The following is an 18411-nucleotide window of genomic DNA, read 5'->3' as shown; positions in this document are numbered from 1 at the left end:
TTTGGATTAATGCAGCAGTATCTGATTTGAAGTCTTAACAGCTTTAATAATCTGCATAAATAAATCTGATTATTTAGCATTTACTAATATTAAATATCAAAATAAACTTTTTTAAGTGTCTGATTTTTAACCTACCAGCATTGAACTGCATCTAAATGACTGAGAACCTCAGTTCTCACTCAAAACCTATTGTTTGATTTTTATTGCAGTTTGGTGACTCTCAACAACTGCGCCTTGTTCGTATCCTAAGAAGTACAGTCATGGTTCGTGTTGGAGGTGGCTGGATGGCACTCGATGAGTTCTTGGTGAAAAATGATCCTTGCAGGGGTATGTAACACAACTGTTAAAATGGACATGCAGATGGTTATTTGGATGCTGTCACCATTCATTGTCTCAAGATGGAGATTTATTGTATAAAATGCCAGTTCTGTAAACATCATGTCACTAAATGTCACATAATGATTTGTTCTTGTAAACTTTTAAGTCCCATGGTTAAGATCCTCTTCACTTGCACTGATGTATGTCTGGAATAACTCTGGTGTCTTCTGCACAGTTCCTCCAGTGTTAACAGTGGTGTAATTAAGAATTGAACTTAGCCCAGATAGAGTTTATGGCATATAAGCTGCTTGTATGACTTGGCAGAAATAGCATACAGAAATGTCCCATAAAACCTCAGCAAGAGAGAAGTTTTAAAGCAAGAAATCAAAATAAGGTAATTGAATTGAAGAATATCAACAACAATGTAAAAAAACTTCTCTGGGCAGTAGCTGCATCCACACTTTCAGCCTCTGCCTTTGTAGCTCAGTCTTTTCATTGGCATCCTCCCCAGAACAGCTTTGCAGAGCCCTGAGCTCTGTACAAAGCAGCTGGAAGATCCTCTGGTCAGGAGGACTTTGTGCTCTGGGGAAGCAGGGGAGTACTCTCACTGTGCCCTCCAGGGCACTGTATCGAATGTATTGTTTTATCAGTACACAGCAATGTAATGACATCTTAGTTTGTCAGAAAGCCTACTTCTGTAGTGGGAAAGTAGGCTCTGTCTGGCACTGTTCTTGGAGGAACAGTTGGAGATAGGAAAGAAGCCATTTGTGAAGGGAGTGGGAGACCTACAAGTCAAATAGTAGCCAGAGTAGTAGAATTGCAGAAAGTATAACGACTGTGTTCAGTGAGCTGACATTCTGTAACAAGGTAGTTCTATCCTGTTAACTAGCAGCGTTAAATTTACTGCACATTTACCTCAGAGGTTCTGCAGAATCACAAGCAATATTGTAGTTGTGCAAAAACAGCACAGAGGAGTTCATGAGAGGCAAGTGAGCTAGTGAAGGCAGATACATCAACTGTCATGTAGACCTTACTCCAGTGTCAGCTGTCTTACGCAGCTTCTACTTTGGGACCAAGGTTTCTAAAGAGTTTGATACAAACCTCGAGAGGGTGGAGAGCTTGTATTTATAGCAATTGTCATGCTAAATCAAGGATGTTAAATCCAAGAAGAAGCTACCACAAAACCCCGTAACTACTGACAGTGTGCCACTAAGGCCTAGAAACCTTTGTCTACAGGCTTAAAAGGTACCATAAAACTTCTTATCATAGTATCATAAAAGAGCTGTCATAACCTTGTGATGACATCTCTTGAGTTTTTCAGCAGTATTAAAAGTAGTCCTTTTTCTTACCATCATATTGCATATATTGTTTACTGAAGAAACATGATGGTAATATTACATTTATTGGTGTTGGACCACTGAAATTTAGTAGCCAGTTCTGCACCTCCTACTATAAGGAAGTCATTCATGCCTGCAGAACCATCCTTATTTTATAGCTTCCTATTCCTCAAAAGTGGACAGTAGTGGAAAATGGAATGTGCCTCAAGATACCTGACTTCATTGAAGGGTTAACTTGATTAGTTTTGATCTTTCCCAAACATTTTTCTCAGGCTTATTGATGGGTAGACTATTGCAGTTCCTACTTGGGTTGATACTGAGAGATACAGTACTTAATAATGATTAATTAATCCGTTGGAATTCCTCATTATTGTCCTCAGATTAAGAGTCCTTTGGAACTTTATTCTTCTTTTAATAAACCTTATATTCTATGTTTCTCTATAGTATTTTATATAGTACTCTATCCCTTCTTCATGGGACATAAACAAGCAGATAAGTAAATCAACACAGTGGATCGAAAGCAATGCTGATCTCTATAAAATCATCCAGACACTGAACATTGTGCATTGGTTCCTAATCCTGTTGAAGTCAGTGATGCAAAGTAGTCACTGTTGTCAGTGGTGCAGGTTCAGACTTTTCCTTAATCACTTCCCTTAGCAAATCTGCATTTCCACCAAGGGCTTCTCATGTATCCAAATAAACAACATTTCAAAGGACTGTTGACTTTAAAAGTGTTGGACCTAGTTATATGAAATCATTTTAGCTTATATTACTTCTTTTAGCTTATATTACTTCTTTATGTCAGCAGATAAATACCGTTACACAAATATACTTGGGACTGCAGCTGAGTCTGCCCAAGTGCTGTTTCCTTTTTGCCTAGGAGAATTTTGAGAACTCACCTCAGAGCACTTAAAAACAGCTTTTGCTCTGAGTCCTGTCTTTTGGCCTGGTGCTCCAAATCTCTTGCATATGCAGCTGCTGTACTTGATTTCTTCTCCTGCTAACGATTTTCTTTAATGTGACCCATGTCCTGTGTCATTTTTTCTAGTTCATCATCACGGGAGTAAAATGTTACGTTCGGAATCAAACTCTTCAATTACCACTCAGCCTACTATAGGTTGGCAAATCCCTCTCTTTGTCTCCTTCTCCTCCTCTTCTCCTCTCTCTTCATTTCCTTCCCACTGTTTAAATATATATACCTCTAACAATATGCTTCACCCATCACATGTAGCTTAATGTGTTCCTACATGGGCTGATGCTTTGCAAGCTAATTTTTATTTTGACACGCTTGAAGAGTGTTTCAAAAACAATTGTCATTCACACTGACACCGTTAAATGCTAACATGTCTTGCATCTATTCTTGCGGAACATTCTCTCATATGTGTGTTTGTGTGTGTGTGTGTGAGTGCTTAGCCACCAATTACCTCATCATAGTTTGGATTTTATGTTCATCATTGCATGTTGCCAAACTACATAACTTCATAGTTTTGAATAAATATATTTGCTGCTTTCCTGTAATTTGTACTTAGCAATTTCTTCTGGAATATCCAAGCAAGTATTATTTATTAAGAGTAGCTGTAGAGTTAGCAAAAGTGCTCATCAGGTTGTGTCTGTATTAACAGTTGATTGATTAACAGTGATTTAGCACGTTGAGCATTCCATTGTCACGCTGACTTCCTTCAACAGTGGTTCATTCCTGCTGGCATAAAGTATTAGAATAAGTGAGTTCTGCACATAACTCTTCTGTGTCCAAAATAAATGCATTACACACTAATGCATTTTATTTATTGTTAAAATGTGTTGGAGTTGGCATGGCAAAAATGACAATACACAGCCTTGTGACAATTTTCATAGTTGCCTAAATGAACACCTTTCTTTGCTGCAGCTAAAGGGAGGACAAATGTGGAACTGCGTGAGAAGTTCATTTTGGCAGATGGTGCCAGTCAGAGCATGGCAGCTTTCCGACCAAGGGGCCGTAGGTCACGACCCTCTTCAAGGGGTGCTTCTCCCAACAGATCTACTTCTCTGTCAAGTCAGGCTGGCCAGGCAGCTGCCCCACAAGCAGTTGCTACAAGTACACCGAAGGTAAGGAGAAATGTACAATACTGGTTAACAAATGGGGTATAGATTCTTTTTTTTTCCTTGCTCCAACAACATTGGTGCTTTCCCTAGCTGATAGGGAAGAAGTATCTCAATTTTATTTCATAGCCTGGGGAGGACCTGAGAAACCTTTTCGGTATATTTCCTCCACTGTTTGTTTGCAACATGGGAATAGAAGAATTCTTTACATTTAAGGTGCCACATGAGCTAACTGGCAATTTGGAAATTGCTCAGAAACAGCAATGAACCTCTTCACTTTGTTTAAAAAATAAGCTCTGCTCTCTCTTCATCTCAGAATATTTGTCATCAACTCTTTCTGTTTAGTTTTTATTTCTACTATGAGACCCTGATCTCCCTGTGAAAGCCTGGGTATCCTTCTCCATGACATTGTTTTCCATCTACTGTCCTTCATATTTCCATTTACCATTGTTTCATACAGACACCCCATCATTTAACACGCAACTATGGTAAACCATGGTTGACAAACAGCAAAACGTCAACTCCTTCTAAGCCACCAGAATCCTCAGACTGTCAAGGGCCATCTGCAGAGGTACAGTAAGGACAGAGATTCTAGTCTAATGCCATTTCTTCACTAAAACTGTCACTTCACTAACAGCCACTAGAGTTTCAGTGCTTCAGAGCTGCAATATCCTGTGCATATTAATGCATTGTCTTTATTTTAGACCTGTCTCAAATTATTTCTTCCTTGTTTTTTTTCCTCCAAGTCTTTTTTTATGTCCTGTTTGTTATGTTTTTTGACTTATTTGAAAACTCAGCCTCAATAAATTTATGTTTAAAGTGCAAATGGTTAATAAGTCATAACAGTATGCAATGAAGTGGTTGAGAAAATACGGAAAAGTACTTTTTTTTTTAAACAAAACATTTTATATACTTTGTAGGTTTCTCTTCTAAGATTGTTTACTTTGAGTTTATAAAGTACTGTAATATTCATGTACTGCAGGTATGAGATTAATAAATCATGATCTCCAGTTTAAAATCACTAAATAAGGAAATACCCAATCACTGTGAAGATGTCATGAAAGACTGACTGTGATATGTAAATCTTTCCAACAACTGAAAGTTTTGTTTAGGGGGGGTGACAGCTATTTGATGACTTAACAGGAAATGAGATTTGGTTTTATTTCCAGCCCATGACTTACATAGAAATTGCTAGTAGAGCAGTTAGGGTTGTGCTGGCAATTAAGCTGTATGACCAAAATCTGGATGGGCTTAAAGCCAAAGTGTCTCCTCAAATGTCATTACAGTCAGTGAAAAGATTGCAGCTGGGTCCGACCGCAACCTGACTTGTCGGAGTTACTCTTGCCCTGTGTTAGACAGAGAGCTCAGTGAGGGCAAGCTTGTGCCACCATCACCTCTGTTGTATCTGCTTTTCACAAATCTGCACTTTGATGCCTTTTGCTATTCATGTGACACTTTCTGGTACTAAGTTTACATGGTGTTGGCGTGGCTTCATTCAAAGATGCATAATGGACTTTTCACTCCCTCCTTCTGTGTTACTTGTGCACACTGCAGGCATGTGTGTGTGTATACAGCACTTCAAGCACACGGGACTGTTGCTTAGAATGATTACCAATAGCGCAAAGTTGAGTCAATTGGCAGTTTCTAATATATTCCTGTATTTTCTTTCATCTCTTATCTGGTAACTGAATTGTAAGATTAATTGATGGTACTTTAAAGGGTTTATAGACATGGAAAGGGGTTGTTTTCATTGAATTACAGTGAGGTGAAAGCAGCTGGCATTGATTTCAAATGGGGACATTGTATATCTCATCTGCTCTTACAACTGCCAGTAGTTTCAGTGAGGTATTTTTTTATGTAAACCACCATGGTTTAAGATTATAAATGGAATGAGTCTGGTGGGGTAGGTTCCTGTGAATTTCTGAGGCATTCAGTAGCATTTTCTGCCCAAGAGAGCTGTTATTTATCTTCTACGTAGACTGCATTTGGGTTTAGGGCAAAGCTGAAGAACAAACTTCATCTCTGTACCAGTGATTCTATCCCAGTGCCTTGCCCAAAGTGTAGCAGCTTCAGTGGTGGTATTGGAGAGCATTCCCTTTCTCCTTATCTTTCCAAGCTGTCTCTGTATAGCAGAAATTTCCAAGGTGTGGCTGGCCTACAATAAGCACTGGTACTTGGCTTTAAAGAGAGTTTAACATTGTGACCATCCTGTCAGAGCCAGCAGATTGCTCTGTAACATCTCTTTTTATTTTGTTGTTCAGATGTGCCAGAAGTGGTCCAAGCTGGCAGCTGCCAGGCAGGCTCCTGACGGGTCTCCACTCAGTGCTTAGCTCCAGGCAGCTCCCAGCACACTCCTCTGCATCTTGGTTTTCAGTATCTAATTCTACCCCACCACTGTGTGGGGATCAAAAGCACAGAACACAGGATGCTGGGACCCAGGCCACTCAATGTGCTGCATCCATGACTGCAGTGTTGGTTCTTCTTTTTGAATATCTATTTAGTATTTCTGTGTTGATGCAATGAATATGAATACTTGTAGTTTTCCTCTTATTTTCATATACCTCCCATCTAGTATCTTACAGTCATTTTGAGATTCAAGGATTTAATTACTGTGGTTTTGAAAGAAATGGTCCCATGTGGGGCAGACTGTAAATCAAGACTCGTTTTATTTCATAAATCAGAAAGCAGGCAGTGTAAGGCTGAGAAGAGACATTTCAGACAGCACATCGACAATAACTTTTTTTAAATAGTCCTATGTCTCTTTTTCTACTTTTTTTCTAGCAAAGGTTTTGAAATTTGGTAGGTTTGCTTTGCCTTCAAAATATTTATAAAATTGAAACAAATGTATTCACCACATATAACCACAGTCAGAATGGTGGAAAGTCAGGCTATGCAGACATAAAACCTCAACTACTCATCTCTGTTGATTTGTTGTGTACCATCAACTAATCTTAGATGCTTGACTAATTATAAGAGGTAGCATTTTCCTTTCTTTATATGCATTGAAATAAACACAAAGAATCTAAAATGTTAATGTCAAGAAGACTGTTAAAATGACATTTTTGTGGTTGTTTTACATTTGTACTCCTTCAAATACTAACTGCTAAAGGAATATTCAAAACTTCACATCATGAAAAATGCCTGTAGTGACTGAAAGCAGTATTTCAGATTCACAGCGAATGTTGCTATGATGATCATATTTTAAGCATATTTAGAAGTGACAGCTGAAAAAAACTTCTTTTTTTTTTTTTGTGGTTTGGGTTTGTTTTGTTTTGTTTTTTGCATAGGGAACACCGATTCAAGGAAGTAAACTCAGACTGCCAGGATATCTATCAGGGAAGGGTTTCCACTCTGGAGAAGACAGCGGCATCCTGTCAACAGCAGCTACCAGAGTTAGAGCTCAATTTGCAGGTGAGTGTCTTGACTTCAAAGCTTGATCTACCGCTTGCTTTGGTTTCCATCTGAATACTTAGGGTCATGTTAGGGTTTGGAGGAGATCTTGGAAGAGTGGGAAGGAGTGAAAGTCCTACTATCTCCACATTAGTTTTGCCAAGGGTTGCAACATTATCAGGATAATGGCCCTCCGTTCATATGGTTGCACAGCAGGTACATTCAGCTCTGGATGTGCAAATCCATGACTACTGCCTCCTTGACAATGGTATGTCCAGTGTGTCTGTCTAAGGAACTAAGGAAGAAACATTTACTTAAAAAAGGGTACAGTTCTTCACAGTATTGAAATTATGCTCAACTGTGATGGAGCAAAGGGGTCACTTAATCATGACTTGTCCATTTCTTTTGAAAGAACTACTGCAGGGAGCAGCTGTAGATGGAATAACCCGTACAGATTTTTAACACAGTATATAAAAATAGAAAGCAGTGAAGCTGTGCTCTTCCAGGATCCTCAGAGCAGCTCTCTATAAAGGGAGGGCTAGATGGTTAGAAGAGAAGATAGCTCTGCTGGCTTTCCCTCACATCTTAAGCTCTGCAGAGCATACTGAGCAGTACTGGAAAATCCCGTTTGAAGAGTTCATGTCTTTTAAGTTACAGCTGATTTGAAAAATGAGGCATCTAAGATTTCAGTTTCAGCTTGGTGTTCTTCATGCACACAGGGAACCACATTTGTCAAGATCAAAAATATTCTATAAGTAATTGGAAAAATTATGAAAAACCACATTAATGGTATTATGTTTAAGATCTTTGTTATGGTTTTTTCTTCATGGCACATTGTCTGGGCAGGCTCTCACTTTAGTGGGCTTGCTGTGAGCTCGTTTACTCAGCCCTTTGAGAGAATGTATACTCTTCCCTTGTTTACTTGCAGCTTTCAACTGTACAGGTTTGAGATTTTTTTTTTTTTTTTTTTTTTTTAAAAAGAGGGGTACACATTTTAAAAATTGAGATACTCATCTGCATCTCCAAGGTGCATACATATATTGAGAAATCTTGTCATCTGCATCTCCAAGGTACATACATATATTGAGAAATCTTGAATGCGTGAAGAGGCAGGATACTGAATTCTTTCAATTCATAGCTGAGAAAATGGCAGGGGAAAGAAGGGCTCTGGCTGTTGAGTAAATATACAGTGCATGTCTAATAAGTAAAGAAAAGTTGCCAGGATTAATGCATTTTTAATGAGATGTGCTAGTGACAAATTAACTATGTCTCCATGTTTGATGTCACATTTCTTTCTCTTCAGTGGGAGATAGGGCATCATCTAACTTCTGGAAGAGGTCTAAAGTCTAGTTCAGGCAATGAAGAATATTCAGGGCTACCAAATAACTAGGAAGACCTTTTCCATCCTTACCTCTAATACTGATGTCTATCGTCTCTCTTTCTAGAAACTAGAAGAACTCCAAGCAGACCTGGAAGCCGAGCAGGAAGCAAGGCTGGCAGCAGGTCAAGTAGTCGCCGAGGCAGTGACGCATCTGACTTTGACATTTCAGAAATCCAGTCTGTATGCTCAGATATGTCAGAGACTGTTCCTGCTACAAGCAGACCAACACCCCGAGCAGGTTCTCGGCCTGGATCAGCCAAGCCTTCTAAAATTCCAACTCCCCAGAGAAGGCCACTAGCCAGCAAATTAGACAAGTCCTTGAAGAGATAATATGATTGGCTCTGTAAAGGTCTTTTCCTTTTACATTAAGTATTTAAGTTCATAAGATGTAAAATATTATGTAGAAATTATTGTGAAATATCGCAAGAGGTGGATTTTTAATTCTGCAGATGGCCTTATTTGTGTATTTGTCTTCTTATTTTATGTGTATAATTTTTGTCAGATTTGTTTTTGTTTATGCCATATCCTGTGAGAAGGGGGAAGAGTTTTAATGTAAACTAACAGTTGTACACAGTAATGTGTAGAAAGTACACTAAAAATAATTACCGAATGTACAGTGTACTGAATGTACAGTAAGTCTCTGCAACCTCAATAAAATAGGCCTATCACTATGTCATTAGTTAACAGTAAAGGATACCTCATGATTTTTCTTTAAAAAAGAAAAAGAGAATACTAAAAAGCCAAAAGACACAATTACACATTTTGAGCTAAGTAAACAAACACTAAAGGATGTACGTCAAAACTACTAAGGAATACAAACCCACATTCACAGTACCCTTATTTATACAGCATCTCTCAGAGAACTCACAGAGTTAATTAAGCACTCGCCAGTAATATGATACTCCAATACCTTGCAGCATTTCTGTGCCATTGCTTTCAATGAGGCCAGACACATTCTGGGTATCTGAACTATTATTCTGTAAGAATATCAATATAAAGTGCATTCATGTAAATGTGAGGTTTTCTTTTGCTTGAGTGGATGGTAGCACTGTATCATTGAACTCATTTTGTATCAAAGCAATTTTGCTTGCAGAAAGCTCCGAAATAAACATGTCCCTTAACTTTATTTCTATTGTATTTCTTATTTTACAGGAAGATAATTTTCTTCGTTATGTTTTAGGGCATATATAATTTCAGATGACCAGTAATTCCCATAGGAATATAGGCTTTAATGTAATTTCCCATTATCAGCAATCAGATTTTGGTTAGATACTGTGGTTTTTTTTAATAAAACACTAATTTGTGCATATAAGATCACATGAAATTTTATGTAATTATTGTGTTTCAACAATTATTTTCTCCATATTAAACCATGACATTTATATACCATGTATGAAAGACATAAAGAGTAATTCCATTGCTCTTTTAGTCAGTGAAATATTTTTGCCATTCATGGATTCTTTAAAAAGATTAATAATAGTTCATTTTCAATGGAAAACAGTGTGCTGTAGAATGGCTGGGTAGTTGCTGTAGTAAGACAGAGTCCCTAGGAATTCAAAATGGTCTTTCACAATACTAGACAGACTTGGGTAGAATTTGGTCAACATGGCAGACCAAATCTAAACCTTAACTTAGATGAGATGTGGGGGATATGGTGTAGGGGAGAACTTCGTAGAGTAGGGCTGATGGTTGGACTCAATGATCCCAAGGGTCTTTTCCCACCTGAATGATTCTGTGATTCCGTTCAAAACCAGAAAATGCTGTACCTTTAGTAGAGGAATTTTAGGGGAAGACTGGTTTATGGTTGGTCCCTTAGCATGCTGAAAATGAAGCAGAAGCTCAGCTGAGTGAATATCTGCATTCACTGCTAACATGCTCATTTGCAGTATAGGTAAGACAGTGTTTTCTGAGTTGTTACAAGAGCTTCTTGCAGACTCACAAGTTGACTCACACAATCAGTTTGTAAGAAACAGTAAAACAAAATAGTTCTCGAAGGATAATTCAATCAATCAAATGCACTTGCATCAGGATTTCCTCCAGCATGGAGTTGTATGAGTGTTTGTGGAAAGCAAGCAGTAACCAGTCTGTGCTGTGGTGCTTTATCTTGCCATGTTTCTCCTCTCCTGTTGCTGTTGTTTGTCCAGTGATGGCTTTCCTACAACATTAAATTACATTGGGATGACTTCAGTGGGTTTTGGAACCCCACAACAACCCTTGGACAGAGAAATAGTCTGCGTTTACAGACGGTCACCAAAGCATCTCTACTTGTCAGCAGGAGAAAGGGAAAGGGTAGAATTTAGACAATTGCACTGATAACTTGGCTGTAGGAGGAGATGGTGCCCAATGTGACATTCATGGTGCATTTTATGACTGTGGACCGATGTTGAAGGATGTAGGTATGGCAAATCTGAGTAACTCCTTTCCAGGTATAGGTACTTAGTTCAGTTCCTTGTGTCCCAAATGGACGGAGCAGCTCAGTCCACACGAGGAGTGGTACCTGCATGAAGCACCTTGTATATATGCTGTGGGCTTATCTTAAATGTATTTATAATGTTTCATTAATTACACAACTTTATGGAATTTTCATGTTGCTACATTGTAACTTTACAGAAATATTAGAGCTGTGACCAGCCTCTGAGAAACCCAGTATCAGCTAAAAGAATCCAAGGACTATGGATTTCTGTGGCTTGTTGGCTACTGCAAAACAGGGAAGCTGGGTCTGGCACAGTGGGGGAGATCATTTATAGGCTTGAGAGAATCATCCAGTATTGGAAACCCAATTAGTAGTAAATTAAATAGGACTAGGAATTCTGTTAAAGAGCCCAAATCTGTCTCCGAATGTTTACCTTCTTCCAAAATTACTTAACTGCTTTAGACTGATAGTAAGAATTCCCAAAACTAAGCCACTTTCCAAAATTCTGTTCCCTGTGTTACAAAAATTATACTAACAAAAGTCTGAAAAGAAACATTGGATTCTCTGTACTTCTTGTGAACCAAGGATGAATTTGAAGAATTTGATGAAAAAAGGCATATTCTGGACTTACCAGTAAGTGACAAGTAGCTCAGTTTTAGTGAACTATTTTTGTAAAGAAAGAAGTGGTATGCAATTTCCATCTTCCTGTAATTCAGAAATATTATTTCTTTGGTACCTGCATAAATGAGAGAGGAAAGGTCAGCCTTAAAGCCACATCCCCACCTTCTTCAGTCACATGAGTTTTTACATAACCTCACCATCAGAGATGCATTTTCCCCTTTTATTATCCTCCATCTAACAACAGTTGATCATAAATTCCCCCAACCTGCTGGATGACTGTAAGTAGAGTCAGCCATTTAGTGTGGCCTAGATTCTTACACCTGCATATTCTGTGACACTCCTGTGCAGTGAAGGAGCAGGGGTAATGGGGAGGGAAAAGGTTGGAAAGCCTATGGCTATGAGAACCTTATTGTTTAGTGAATAATGTATATTTCGCACTTGGGAAATCTGGCTCAGTTCTAGGCTTCTTTACTTTTTCAATCATTTTCACCTTTCTGCATTTCTGTTTTGCTGCTTTCAAAATGGGAAAGTGTCCACAGAATTAGATGAAATCTGTAAGTAAAAAATACACGACTAGAAGAGCTAGTGCCTTGTGGCCTAGGCATCCTCAGCTGCATAAGTTTAGGTATATTGTAAGTCTCTTAATTACATGCTAATGTAATGGATGACAGTAATTTAGGCTTTGCCTGCAGCACATCTCTTCACAGAAGTGTAGGGATGAGGTTATATGCAATCTTAATTAAAAAACGGATGCATTTAAAAAAAAAAAAATCTGATGCAAGCAGCTATGCCATACCATAGTCAGCAGGAACATTTGAACCTGTAGCTGCCTCTGCTGGTGTCTGCCATAGGACCGGCAAGACTGTCTACACCCCACAGTTTGCATGTGAGAGAGGGAACATAGTGCTTATGTATGTTGATCACGGTATGTGTCAAGAGGACACATGGCTGTAATATTCTGTAAATAACCACAAGGATGGAAAAGAAGCATTACCTGGTTTGCTGCTTGTCAGTACAGCTGCTTTAGCAGCTTCCAGGTGTTTCCAGTTCTTAGGCTGTATGGTAGCACCTGAGCTCATCCTAGGCCAGTGATATTTAGCTAGATGTTTGCTCTAGCTATGGGCTATAGTAGGGAGTGGTGATGGTAGGAGGTTTGGATCTTCACATAAGGTGAGTGGAATTTTGTAGAACAAAGGTGCTTTCCTAATGAAAATTGTTCTCTCTGCTAAATTTGAATAACGTGTTTGCAGACATGGAGGTGGGAGAGATGGTTGCCTTGGTTGCTGGCTTTTTTGGCAGGCTAAATGCAGGTAGGTTATTCATCTCTGCAGGAAAAGAAGTTATATATGTTAGAAAGAGGAACATTGCAGAGGAAAAGGGAGCTCTTCAGAAATAATGGATGAGGCGGCAGCAGCTTAAATTACATGAAAATGCTTGGTGGCTGATACTGTTGTATTTTTTATGCAAATTGATAGTCCTTCTGTTAAGACTTGCTCAGAGCTTGGCTGTTGCAAATGAAGTGATAGCTAACCTGAAGCTAAAATAGTCTTGGGGGTTGTCATTTCATAATTAAATAGTAGTTCTGATCTCAAATTGTTCAAATAGTCTGAATTGCAGCTCAGGATGCTCAAACTATGTTTCTGTATATGAAAGTTGAAGGACAGAATGATGAAGGTGAATTGTGTAACTTAGCTGGCATCCTGGATGAGTACATACGAGAAAGTTAATAGATGTGCTCTTAGCACTTGGATGAATGGATATGAGTAAGAACCCCAAACCATAAATCAGGCCCTGTCAACATCTACAATGTTTTTTGTTCCTCAGGGAAGAGGCAGCCAGAGTGATGATAGCTCTGTCCTGACAGGAAGAGCTGACTTGGAGCTTTTTGTGGGGGTCACGATGGTCTTTCCAACACGTAGAAAAATATCCAACACCATTAATTTATTTTTTTTCCCTCTTTTGGGGGTTTGATCATAGCTCTTCAAAGTCCTCTTTTATTGGCAGAACAATGGAGACCTAGGGACCTATGGTAGAGTTTGCACTGTCTGGGCTATTTTTAAAGGCAATGAGTTCATACGATAAAGAAATAACTCTATTTAAAAGCCTGTGATCAAAGTATAAGACAGGAAACAAGACAGTTCAAAATGAGGATGAAAAAAATAGGCTTGTAAATACTGCAAATGTTGAGCAACTCCACATTTGCTAATCGGAAACGAGGGGGTAGCTTCAATCTAGCCACACTGATTTGAAGCTTTATGGACCAAATCAACAAAACAAGGTAATTGGGAGTAGGTAGTGTTCAGCAACTGAAGGGTGAAGTAGCTGAGCTGCTACCTGGAGTCCTCTCATCTCATGTAAACATGAGGGGACAGAAAAGTGTCTAACATATAATGCAAGCTTTTTCTTAAAAGGTACTAAGCTCTGGGAAACTGCTGATCAGTTTGGACTTGACAATGTGATAGAAATATAATACATGATTCATTAGTTGAAACCTGAATAAATATACTATGGAAGAGCTGGCTTAGCTTCTGGAGGGAAGTCACGCCTTACAAGCTGCCTGGAAGGCCTTGAAAGGATAAGTTAGTGGGGGCAAATGTTGAGGTAGACCACATGGCTTTAAAAAAAAATTCAGCAAGGTCTTTCACCACAAATTTTCAAAGAAGTAAGCACTTATGGGATCAAAAGAAAGGTTTTAATGAGGTTAAATATCATGTTAAAAGCTAGGAAAGACAGTGTAGGGGAAGGTGGTCAGTTTTAACAGAAGAAAAAGGACTGCAGTGGAGCCCTTGACAGGTTTTTAACACAAAGCTGCAAACACTGGCTCAGAAGTTCCTGAAGTGCACGTTGTTGGAAGGGCGCTGTGGAAAAAAGCATCACTGCATTTCTGTGATTCATCGCGCCTCTGGGGAGGTGTGCATTGCTTTCCACTGACGCTGAGGATCCTGCAGTGACTAGCTCAGCCCTAGCCAACTAACATTTAGATGGCTAATTTAAGTAGAAAGAATCCCACCCCAAATTAATGAGTTTATTTCTAGCTAAGGGTAACATGGGATGGGATTTTCATGAATGGTTTGGAAGTTCTGCTGCTGCTGACTTTATCACTTAGACAGCCTTTTGGTGCATTTTAGGGATATGCAAATCATGGACCATCATATAATTTAGCACCATTTCTAGTTACATTCAGGAAATGACAACCATGTAAGATGGGTAGAGAATCCCGTCACATTATTGCTCTCAAAGACTTAAGGACCTTTTGAGCATTCCTGGGATCCTTCAGCAGCAAACCCAGGTACAAGCAACTATGTTCACTTCTGTGTTGCTCCCAGTCACATACACCTTTGCAAAGCACCTGCAAATCCTGTTTCCTTTGGGTTCTCCAATCATTCATCTTGCTGGGATCCACTGGCTTCAGCGTAAACAAATGCATCTTTCACGGGTCAGCGGCAGGCCAAACACATCCTCAAGACCCAAACCATTTAAAAGCTTAAGTGATTGAAAAGGATACCACACTGACATGTTTCTCTTTCTTTCAAGTGTCCTATGGATCAGAGGAAGGTAACAGAAGGGGGTTTTCCCAAAAGATATCAGCAATTGATTACTTTGGTGTGGTTGCTTGGAGTTTTTTCTTTATTTGCATTCTAAATAAGCACAATTGAATGTGGCAATGCATAAATAGCTCTTTCTGCAATGAAGAAAAATAAAAATAATTAAGTGTGAAGTTCTGGGTGCGATGAATATTTAATGAAAACTATTTCTTTGAATAGCTCTCTATTCAGAAATGAATCCAGAGCACAGTTTATTATGTTGGAACTCAAGGGCAAAACAGACATTAATTTTAAAGCAAATTTAATTTGTTCTGTAAAAATACAATGAGATGCAGTAAACAAACCACAAATAAATTAGGCAAGCCTAACACCTTTTTCAAAAGTAAGGCAAAATGCTAGCAGTAAACACTTTCTGCTTGTTGTTACTGCTTTTTCCTTGCACCGTGCATTTGCAAATACTCGGTACAGTTGTTCTAAACTATACAGCAGCTCTGCAACATCTCCTATTAAAATCGGCAAACTGAATTTTCCAGCCCATGTGCGTGGCTCTGTAACAAAAGCCGAAGGGATGTTTTTCTGTGGCCAGATGGCAAGGAGGGTGTGTGAGCCGCAGCTCCTGAACTCGGGCTGAACCTCCCGGCTATGGTCCCTGCGCAGGCACAGCTGCCTCCTGGCCTGGGAGACCAGGCGGCTGGAGAGAAACGGCCTGTCAGGAGGTGATGCCTCGTTATTCCTGCCGATGCTGGGGAAGGTCGTTAGACTGACCACAGCATTTTCAGGCACTGGAAAACCTTAAGTCCGCTGATGTGATCACTTAGCCAACACAGACTTCTCCATGTGATTTATTTTTTATACACATGCTGCATTTACCTGGGAGATGAAATAGTGAAAAAATAATCTTTAATAATCTGTTACACCCCCACCCCAATTCAGGGTGGGGTTTTTCAGTATTTTTTTCATCCCCGTTTTAGGATTTATTAAATCTTTCCAGATTTTTGAGGAGGGCTTTGTTCTCAATGATGCAAAAGAATTTTAATGTAACTCTTGTTAATGGAAAAGCTCTTGTTAATTAATTACTAATGGAAACTTCAGCCCCTGAATGGGCGCTCCTCCTCCGCTCTGATCTCCCACTCTTTTTCCAGCGATGTATGTATGACTCTCCAAAAATGTTGCTGTGATCTCATCCAGTAAAATAGCAGTGGTCAGTACGAGCCCAAATCCTCTGTTAGGCTGTAACAGCTACAGGAACATCAGGCTACAGCCACCGAACTCTCTCGCCATTGCAGGAGTAATTCCTTCAGGTCAGCGCAGCCCTCTCAGTGGCAGAGGGGAGCACAATGCGTGCAGTGGTCTGTCTATGGGCAGAGCTGGTGGCTGGGGTGGGTGGCAGGCAGCTGCTCGGTGGCCCAGTTTCACAAGAAAAGACTTCTGTGATAGCTGGCACTCACCCTCAGCAGTGAGAGGCCTTATTTCACCTGGCCAGACCATGCTGGTGCCAGGAAGGTTGGACCTGCCCTCTTTCTACTACCAGGAGGCTTGATCAGGCTCAGGGCTGGCTGTTTCTTTCCGTTAGTTGCTGCATCACAAAGTGATGGCTATGTATAGAGCAAGAATTATCCCAGTAGTTTTCAAAATGTGCAACTGAATAGTCGCCATTCTCAGTCAGAAATAGTTATCAATAACTATTCCTTAGTCAGGAGTAACAATAATCAGTAACAACATCACCTGTCACCGCTTTTCCTCTTCGGCGGGAATCTGAGCACCTTTTCTCCATGTTCTCCACAGGGGCGTGCTGAAAGAGTGGCACGTGGAAATTTGGGAAACCTGATCTCCTTTTATGAAGGTGCACACATGTGAATGTGTACTGAATCCACAGCTCCGAATATGGCACAGGAGGTGAAAGTGGGGCCACGCCATCACCTTGCATGTCCTGAGGGTCAAAAGAGGTGGGCCAGGATTTATGCTACTCGCTACAGCACACAAGTACCTCATAGGAGTAACAGAGTAGTGGGACTCAGACCTACAAGTTATAGTTTGTTCTTTTCTAATCTTCCCTCAAGGGCAGGATTCTGTGTGTGTGGTGGAGATTTCCAGTTTGGTCATGGCTCTTTATTCACAAAGCTTCATGGTTTTTGTGTTGGAAGGACTGTTGAAGATATATTCATTTCTCCTCCTAATGGAAGGTAGTAGATTCTGGTACTTTTTTCCTTTTTTCTTAGACAATGGCTGAAATTTAGAATTAATTCATCTAAAATGTATCTTTTTGAAGAAAATACCATTGTGTTGGAAGGGGCAGAACTGTTTCCTGTGGTTTTTGTTAACCTTGAGTTCAACTAGTTTTGGCAGAAAAGACAGGTAGATAATGCAGACACATTCCTTTGTTTTCCTAACATTTTCTACTAGCAGAAGTAGACAATTAGTCAGGAATTTCCTAAATAGCAACGCAAACTAAAAAGGGGGATTTTCAGTCAAAATGGCAGAGATTAAGGAATCTTTTCCTTGTTTTAGATATATGGCCTGATGTATACAGAAATGTCTTTTCATATTTTGTCTTTATATATTAGTAGTCAGGCTCTGGCCCTGAATGCTGTTATTAAACACTAGGGTATAAGATATGGTCTCCGACTCTATATAAATAAAAGATTTTCAAATGAGTACTCAAATTATGTTGAGGGAGTTTGAGTTCAGGCATAGTGATTTCATTTGACCATTAAAAAAACCACAACAAAAAAAATCTGAAAAAATACATAATTGTGCAGCAATTATGTAGGGTATGATTGTTAAAGTACTGAAAACATTTAGAAGCACCTGTTGGATGGGCAATATTTTAGGCAGCTATTTGCAGAGTTCTATTTTGGGGGGTTGGTGGTGGTTTTTTTGCAGTTAAGAGCCTGTGTACAAGCTTGCCAGACTGAGGCCATTTGCAGTCCAACACAAGGATGTATATACATGGTTTGGAAGGTAGAGATATAATCAGTTGGATTAAAATCCAACGGGAGAAGACATGATTTTGTTGTGATACTAGCTTGCAAGGAAAAAATTTCTGCCATAAATTGTACTGTGTAAACTCACATGTGTAGTCTCAGACTGGAGCACCAGCTGTGTCTATCGCTGGAGAGATCTAGTTAACAATGTGTGTCAGAGAAACTAATAACATAATTTATTCATACCTCTTAGAATAGCAGAAATTAGGCTGAAATCCATGTGCCTGTAGACAAAAGATTTTGTCCCAGTTCGTGTCCTGCCCAAAGATGCTATATCACAGTGACTAAAAGCCATTGAGATGGATGAAAAGAAAAAAAAAAAAAAAAAAAAAAAAAAAAAAAA

The 18411-nt window shown here is 39.4% G+C and overlaps 1 protein-coding gene across 9 annotated transcripts in view; it reads left to right on the top strand.

The window, feature by feature from the left end:
• DST (dystonin) overlaps nt 1–9817 on the top strand; it is a 213352-nt gene extending 203535 nt beyond the window's left edge. For 4 of the 9 annotated variants that reach the window (XM_026845550.1, XM_026845544.1, XM_026845543.1 and 1 more), the window contains 6 exons: nt 210–327; nt 2704–2772; nt 3541–3740; nt 4195–4305; nt 7022–7145; nt 8570–9817. In XM_026845550.1, coding sequence (XP_026701351.1) covers nt 210–327; nt 2704–2772; nt 3541–3740; nt 4195–4305; nt 7022–7145; nt 8570–8835 — 888 coding nt within the window. In that variant the 3' untranslated portion in view covers nt 8836–9817. The remainder of the gene's footprint in view (nt 1–209; nt 328–2703; nt 2773–3540; nt 3741–4194; nt 4306–7021; nt 7146–8569) is intronic. The other 5 variants (XM_026845546.1, XM_026845545.1, XM_026845551.1 and 2 more) reach the window with 3 other exon arrangements.
• Nucleotides 9818–18411: the final 8594 nt, after the last annotated feature.

The sequence above is a fragment of the Athene cunicularia genome (genome assembly GCF_003259725.1).
Source record: "Athene cunicularia isolate RWA chromosome 3 unlocalized genomic scaffold, athCun1 chr3_part1, whole genome shotgun sequence".
In the NCBI taxonomy this organism is placed as follows: Eukaryota; Metazoa; Chordata; class Aves; order Strigiformes; family Strigidae; genus Athene; species Athene cunicularia.
Note: the sequence above shows the minus strand (reverse complement) of the source record. Positions and strands in the feature narration are given on the sequence as shown.